This window comes from Magallana gigas, chromosome 4, assembly GCF_963853765.1.
Source record: "Magallana gigas chromosome 4, xbMagGiga1.1, whole genome shotgun sequence".
In the NCBI taxonomy this organism is placed as follows: Eukaryota; Metazoa; Mollusca; class Bivalvia; order Ostreida; family Ostreidae; genus Magallana; species Magallana gigas.
Window position 1 is genome coordinate 1,218,823 of NC_088856.1, and position 8,422 is coordinate 1,227,244.

General features: G+C 33.6%; 1 protein-coding gene across 1 annotated transcript; it reads left to right on the forward strand.

Annotated features, from left to right (window-relative positions):
• The first annotated feature begins 4,400 nt into the window (after positions 1–4,400).
• On the forward strand, positions 4,401–7,048 carry LOC117682740 (uncharacterized). The gene is made up of 2 exons (XM_034450990.2): positions 4,401–4,596; positions 5,225–7,048. The coding sequence occupies exons 1-2, from the start codon at positions 4,407–4,409 to the stop codon at positions 6,121–6,123; spliced, it is 1,089 nt and encodes a 362-aa protein (XP_034306881.2). The 5' UTR covers positions 4,401–4,406; the 3' UTR covers positions 6,124–7,048.
• Positions 7,049–8,422: the final 1,374 nt, after the last annotated feature.

Consider the following 8,422-nt stretch of genomic DNA (forward strand, 5'->3'; position numbering starts at 1 on the left):
GTCCAGTAAAATATCCAAATATGAAGAGATGATGCAGACTCTGTGGAATCTTTTATTTCAAGTTCACTGACGTACACGTTTTTGAATAAATTCTGCTTCATAAGAATACAATAATAGATCTGCTAACAATGGGGCACAATTGGTACCCATGGGAATTCCAACAGATTGTTGGACGACTTGATTTCCAAAAACTACATAGATGTCGCCTATCAGAAACTCAAGCATCTTTTTAATGTCAACTTCAGAATACTTGTGTGTGCAATTAGAATGGTTTATAACAAAATAATTTTTTAGAACTCCAATGACAAGGTAAGCATTTTTACGATTTCTATTTTTATTGAAGAATTTTAAAATCATAAAATTGAAATAATGATTAATATATGATTTACAGAATTCAATATTTTGGTCATAAGTCGTAAGTCCCTTTGTAAAATGGGACCTTTGAATGAATGTCTTATGATCAAATGAAATTTGAGAGTCAGTCGTAGACTTGAATTATGCAATTAAGGTACAGGGCTCACATTGTTTTGTCATGTAAACAATGCTCGTGCCCTGTTTTTGTCTAAAAGGTTCAATATACCGTTAAAAAACGTTTCAAGCCGATCTGTTTATGTTTTATTCATTTTAAGCATTAATAAACAGTTTTGACGTTTAAAACATTCGTTTAAGAATAAAACTGGAATTTTTACTTTGACTTGTAAGAATTGTAAGCTCTGTAATTCGTAAATAACTTAACAAATGACACTCAAATTTTGGTTGCATATTAGAATTGAATTACAAAAGCATTGTAAACATTAAAATCGGAAACATAAACCTTACATTTTTCCTCCAAGTTTGGTGAAACCTTTATGTATAGGAACTAGATATGACCATCAGCAAAGGGCACCTAATCGAAAATGTTACTTGCTCCAGCATCAACTAAATTGAATAGTATGCAGCACCAATGCAAAATATGTATTATAGATTTACTAAGATAGCCTTGTAATTGCATCATAGAATTATATACCTTTCGTTCTGTAGTAAAGATATGACCTTTTGTATATACACCAAATATATTAACCTACTCCAGCACTGAAAGATGAAGAATCGAATCAGTCTACAATGTTAAAAAAAAAGAATCGAACCAGTCTACAGCATACAGCATTAAAGAATAAAGGATCGAATCCGTCTACAGCACTGAGAAAAAAGGATCGAATACGTCTACAGCATTATAACAAAGGACCAAATAAGTCTACAGAATTTAAAAATAAAGGATCGAATCAGTTTACAGCGTTATAAAAATAAAGGATCAAATCAGTCTACAGCATTATAAAAAAGGATCGAATAAGTCTACCCCATTTGAAAAAAATAAAGGATCAAATCAGTCTACTGCTTTGAAGATAAAGGATCAAACCAGTTTACAACATTGAAAAAAAGGATCAAATCAGTCTACAGCATTGAAAAAAGATCGAATCAGTCTACAGCATTGAAAAAAGATCGAATCAGTCTACAGCATTGACAAATAAAGGACCAAATCAGTCTACAGCATTGAAAAAAAGATCGAATCAGTCTACAACATTGAAAAAGGATCAACCCAGTCTTCAACATTGACAAATAAAGGATCGAATCAATCTACAGCATTGTAAAAAGGATCAAATCAGTCTGTAGCATTGAAAAAAAAGGATCAAATCAGTCTGCACTATTGAAAAACAAAGGATCGAATCATTCTAAAGGTGTTCCAGAAGCATTACTCTCGACTCATCGATTCAGTCTACAGCATTGGAAAAAGATCGAATCAGTCTACAGCATTGAAAAAAGGATCAAATCAATCTACAGCATTGACAAATAAAGGATCGAATCAATCTACAGCATTGACAAATAAAGGATCAAATCAGTCTACAGCATTGAAAAAAAGATCGAATCAGTCTACAGCATTGAAAAAAGATCGACTCAGTCTACAGCATTGACAAATAAAGGATCGAATCAATCTACAGCATTAAAAAAAGGGATCTACTCAGTCTTCAGCATTGACAAATAAAGGATTGAATCAATCTACAGCATTGAAAAAAGATCAAATCAGCCTGTAGCATTGAAAAAAAGGATCAAATCAGTCTACAACATTGGCAAATAAAGGATCGAATAAGCCTACAGCATTGAAAAATTAAATGACTAAATCAGTCTACAGCATTGAACAAAAAGGATCGAATCAGTCTGCACTATTGAAAAACAAAGGATCGAATCATTCTAAAGGTGTTCCAGAAGCATTACTCGAAAATGTGTTGAAGGTATTTTCAGTTATAACTTTAAAGATGTACAGTATGGCCATATGGTGAAAAAGTATGAAATCTTTAAAAAAAACCATTCTTCTCCGCCACTCCAATTTACATTTGAGAAAAGTTATGATGGTCATATGAGAAGGTATGATGGAATTTGAATAATCTAAATTCAGGTAATGATGTTCTTGAAGCCTTCTTTTGAAATTCATGGTTCCTAGATCAGGAGTTCAGACCCATTGTCTGGGTCCAATATTGGCATAAAGCGAAAATGTATTAAATCGTAAAAAATCTCTTTCTTTTTTCTACATCCACATCAGAGGGAGATTAGCTGATTACATGGTTATAATATCCGTGAAGCCCTATACTCAATTTGGGAAAATCATGACTATTTTTATATATTTCTTTTTTGTTGTTGCTTATTTTCCCTCTTTTGTTATCTTTAACATAATTTTGAAAAATACTTATATCTATACAATATACTAATAACACTTAAACTATTTATAAATTATATATGTATATCTTGATTCGAATATCATATTATCCACGCAGAAAAATGATACAGCTCTCCAATCAAATAATATCCTTTAATTGTTTATCAAGTATATGTGAAAAACTACATCTGAAAATTACATTATATTCTCATAAATTATTCTTACTTGACCTACAAGGTGTTGACATAAATTAGCTGTGGCTGTTTTCCGATCCTTGTTCATTAAAAATATATATGTTTAGAAATGTTTATGTTCACATGTCTTTACAGAGCTGCTGACAAAAACAAGAATCTCTACACGTGGGATAATCGACGGTATTATGAAACGAGTCGGATAAGGTAAACATCCTTTTCCAATTACGTTCATGTTTTGGATTGGTTTTATATTTAGTAAACGTTTATACATGCTGAGACAAAAGGTTTGAAGGGAAATCCATCGTCATAGTTGTTAATTGTTGATTTTTAATTGTATTGCCTGCATCATTTCCTTTGTACTATCCTGTGTGCGTGTTCCATGCAGCGTAGATAGTATTTAACATGTGTTCCAAGTTCTTTTCTTATTTCGGACCGCAGAACTTGCCATTAATCGAGATGTGTTTGACTAACCATGGGTGAAAAAGCTAAAAATTCCACCGGTATGCATTTTAAAAAATTTCTTTTTAGCTCATAATTATTCTTGGTGGTTAGGTTCTGTTTTTAAGTTAAATGTTTTGATCAAAGTCTTAAAGGGGCATGGTCAAGATTTTGGTCAAAAATCATTTTTTCAATTTTATTGTTTACAATGCTTCAGTAAGGCATTTATAATAGGTAACCAAAATTTGAGTGCCATTTGTTAAGTTATAAGCAAGTTACAGAGCTTACGATTCTTCGCTATGTAAACAAATATTTTGTTTACATTTTGAATGTTGCAGTGAAAATACCGTTTTAGACATTATAATGAATGTGTTAATTGTTAGGAACTGTTTTTTATCCTTAAAATGAATAAGAAGATAGACAAATCAAATTGAAAAAGATGTTTTACTGGTATATTGAACCTCTGTAAACAAATACAGGGCATGAGCTTTGTTTACATGACGAAGAATTGTGAGCCCTGAGTCTTGCTTAAAACTCATCGACTGGCACGCAAACATTTGATAGTTAAAAATGCATTTCTAAAGCATTTCAGATAATAAAAAAAAATTGACCAAAATCGTGACCATGCCCCTTTAAAATATCATATATACGAAAATCTTAAATTTTCTGATATCACAAATTCGTTTGTCGTCGAGATCGAATGAACAACAGTTTAGCCGAGCTTAGTAGACTACAACTGGTAAATTATTTCAATAAAACAGGTTAGGAAGAGACGGCGTCAGTTACTGATAGTTACAGAGATGGTAGTAATTTTCACTTACTGATATTATTCACGATAACAAAGACGTCACTTGTTGAAATAGTTCAAATGGTGGCTGTTGTACGCTATATATCTTTATTTAACAATTTTGCTTGATTGAAACGGTCAGGGAAGAATAGTAAAGACCAAGATCATAAAAATGGCTACCAAACATATCCGTCATTTAATTTCCAAGCTATGTATACCGAGCTTGTGCTTGATTGGGTTGATAATATATTGGATAGTTTTAAGTTGGTTGACTGATTATATATTGATTACAGGTGGAAACATGGAAGACTTCCATGTAGAGGGGGCGGGGCGGCCGTGCTGTGAGGACAAGTTCTACATGGGCTTTAAGGAATGCCAGGATGAGGTGATGCGGTACTACGTCGAGTTTGAGGGAAGAGACATCAAAGACCCGGTCTGTGTCAATATCAGCAAGCACCTAGAACAGATCAGTCTAAAGTTCCTACGTAATGGTACGTGAATCTAACTATATGACCAGGTAAGATGAAGGTATATTGCTTAATAAGTAAGGAAACCCCTTTCCAAATCCGAAACAGATGACGCAGACTCTACGGTTTCTTTTATTTCAGGTTTGCTAGGCCTAGGATATATCGAGTGGACTTAAGTATGGGAGTTATAATTGATAATGCGTCGTGAATGTTGAATGCCAAAGCGAATGATTAATTTTTTCAAATACAAGTTTTTGAATAAATTCTGCTTCAAATGAAAACAGAAAATTCGTCTGCTAACGATGGGGTGCAAATATTTGAATCATTTAATATTTATTTGTTTGATGAGATATTGGCGCTTCTAAAAGTTTCTGGTCAATGTTTCCTTTGAAACGTCAATCAATAGAATATTTATTAAATTCATTTCTTAAAAACAATTCCATGTAACTGCAAACATATGATAACAATAATAAATGCTTCTTGCAAGAGACCAGATACAAGTTTCACCAAAAATCAATGACATTTCGAACATTTCATAGATTGTAAGTTTTGGAAATCTTTTTAGTATTTTATTTTTGAGTGAATTTCCTTTCTTTGCATGAAATGAAAAGATTCCCTTGAAAGAAGATTTTATAAATTTTTGTGATTTCAGATCACTCTCATCCCAGGAAATCTGATGAAATGACGATGGGGGAAACAAACAAAAGTCGGGTTGTGGGAAGGGCTATGATACAAGAGACGCATGTGGAACAGCCTAGATCACTGCACCAGGACGTGACCACTTCCAACATCAAGGACCGGTTCCTGAGAACTTCCCTTTTACCAAAAGAACCGTCCATGAGTTCATTGAGTGGGTCATTGAGTGGGTCCATCAGTGGATCTGTCAGCTCTATTGGTGGATCCAATTTATCTGAGTTCTACCTGTATCCAAAGTCAATGAGGAACCCAGACCAGATATCCGGGCAGGAGGAAATTGAAGGATGTAGTTCGGTCAGTAGTCATTCCCCTGAAAAGTCCACAGATTCTGATAGGGACAGTTGTAATGGGACAGAATTAAAGGAAACTAACGCATACAAATTGAAACACAACATCATTGAAAGGTTTTCACAGGAGGAGAAACTTGAGCTTCACTTATCGATGCAATTTTGCGACTCTTCCTCAAGCAGCCCAAGAGAAGAAGAGAAGGAGAAAGTGAAGAGGAAGTACCCACGTCAAAAAGTACGCCCCCATAGCAGTCAAAGTAGTTCCACTCACAGTCGTTCCTCTGCCAGTGGAATACAATTATTTAGTAGTGTTCCACTGCCAGCGTTTGTGATGAACCCCAAAGGCACACACTATCTTCCCATTAGCATACACCCCTCGTTTTTGGACAATTTGTTCGGCAAGAAAAAGGTTGAAAAGCATTCTTTATCTCATCACATCAGCATCCCGGTCAATTTTGACGGACCATACATTGCCATGTCAGAATCCCCTCTGAGTCAGTCCTGTGGGTCTACAGAGGGGAGTGTGAATGAAGACATAATCCCGGGAATTCAAGAGATGAACCCCTAGTGGACAGTGTCACACTTAAACAACAATGTTATAATGTCCCAAAGCTAAAATCATTTTGACGGGAAGTACTGTAAATTCCTAATTAAAAGCGATTTAATGAAAACAGTTAGATCGCGGAATTAAGAACTCGCGTAAAATAAGGAATCTACAGTATTGTTCAAAATGCTTATTACATGATTTACACTGGTGTTCAGCATTGTATTTGATGCATTTCTTTGATTTCGTATGTTCTTCGTAGTCATGTGTGACGCACAAATCATCTTGCAAATTATATACCAGTAACTGAATCTCATCGGCGCAGTTGATTAATGACTTAAAATCTTATATGTTTTTGAAAATAAATTCTTTCTGATGTCATAATCTTTTAAGATCCTGACGTATGTTCAGACTAAACAACATCATCTATAAAGGAAACACACGGTTTTATAGCTGTCTCTTTAAAGTTAACTTTAACAGATACGATACATTCCTTCAGAATAATCGAATGGAATCGACATCGCGTCGTTAGTTTATTATGATGTCATTTTGTACGAAGTTTAGACAGTGGACTGTTTCACATTGCTGTAAAATCCATCAGAAAGCCTTAAAATACCCTCGTGCATATTATGACGTCATTTTGTATGAAGTTTAGACAATTGACTGTTTCACATTGCTGTAAAATCCATCAGAAAGCCTTAAAATACCCTCGTGCATATTATGACGTCATTTTGTATGAAGTTTAGACAATTGACTGTTTTACATTGCTGTAAAATCCATCAGAAAGCCTTAGCATACCCTCGTGCATATTGTGACACAGGGACCGTGTTTGTCATACCCATTGTGACGTGTGGACTCGATGTGTGTGTATTATCTATTGTTATGTGTAGAATTGATATGTTTAGGTATCTATTGTGTTGTGATGGGATTTTATCTGCACAATTTACAAAATTGCATTTAACTTATTTAGTTGTGTTTAGATGAATCAAGGTATTTGGTACAGAGAATTATTTCTTTTATTGGCTTATCTGAGCAATTGGTTAAAGAAGCTGATTTGATCAATATGTGGTATGTAATGTTGTTGATTTCTGTTATATCAACTGTAATACTTCATTCTGGAATTGTTTGATCAAGTTTTAAGTACCTGTATTTTGGACACAAAGCATTCGCTGGTAACGTTCTGTTACTTAAACGTTTCAATATTTACATGAAAGCGTTCTAGATAGTTTTGATGTAAGATTGTTCAGACTAGAAATGCAGGAGGGGTACAAAGGCACTAGATAAAGAGAAAAATATTGAATTCACAAAGGTAAGAATAAAACAAATTGTGATATTACTAGTCCAGCTTTTTAATATTCTAAAGAGTTTAATTTTAAAATCTATGTCAGCATCACCCCTGCTCTAATACCAAATAATAGAAACTCAAAACTGGTTCAATGCTATATTTTCTTTGCATAGAGTGTCGCCTTCAAAAACAAGAAGTTTAAAATTTCATTGTAATATATGATACTTTCTAGTACACATAATAACTATGTTTATTTTTTTATTTTCTTGCTTTGTTTAATTATTTTATTTTGTTCTATCGGGATTAAAATTATGTCTAAATAATGTTTTCATTTAAATCTAATGAGAAGAAAGTATGAAAATAAAATCAATCATTTTAAAGTTATGACGGCAAACTATTTTAGATGAGCTTGATTATTTCGAAAGTCATGAATTAGTTGTACTATAACGAATTAAACGCGTCCCTTAAAATTGAATGACCTGACATCCCATAGAATGAGTTGTACCAATACTGTTTAAAGAAGGTGTTGCAAAACAGTGGGACTATTCCCTGACGTGGAAAGGACCTTTAAATATCCGTATCGCTTGAGAGTCACATCTAAATATAGACACATTACGTAGACGACTATATTTGCATAGCGGGTATGTTCGGTACGGAGGCAAAATAAACAAACATTTTACGCGCATTTCTATCGAACACGGCAGCCAACAAATACAGTTAGAAATATAACCATATACATGTTTTCTGTATTCGAATGTTAACATATCTCAATTTGATATCTACTGTCCAGCGTGTTTAAAATATCATTCTTGAGATACATAAATAAATCTTATTCTGGCTCTTCAAAACCGTCAGAGTTGTAATTATAATCATCCTATGTTTCTCTAGTATCTACATAAACGCTAAGTCTAGTAAAAAAGTACAAATTTTCCGTACATATTTTCAGTAACTTATTGCTTCATCACTGATTCAAACTTTCTAAAATGATTTTGTTTGCGTTAAACAACCTGTGCATGTATAACTTAGATTTCAAACGTA

Excerpts from the sequence above, each read along its gene's own strand:
- LOC117682740 (XM_034450990.2), top strand. The coding sequence starts at position 4,407 with ATGGAAGACTTCCATGTAGAGGGGGCGGGGCGGCCGTGCTGTGAGGAC. Across the intron at positions 4,597-5,224 it reads TCTAAAGTTCCTACGTAATG|ATCACTCTCATCCCAGGAAA; the intron begins GTACGTGAATCT and ends TTGTGATTTCAG.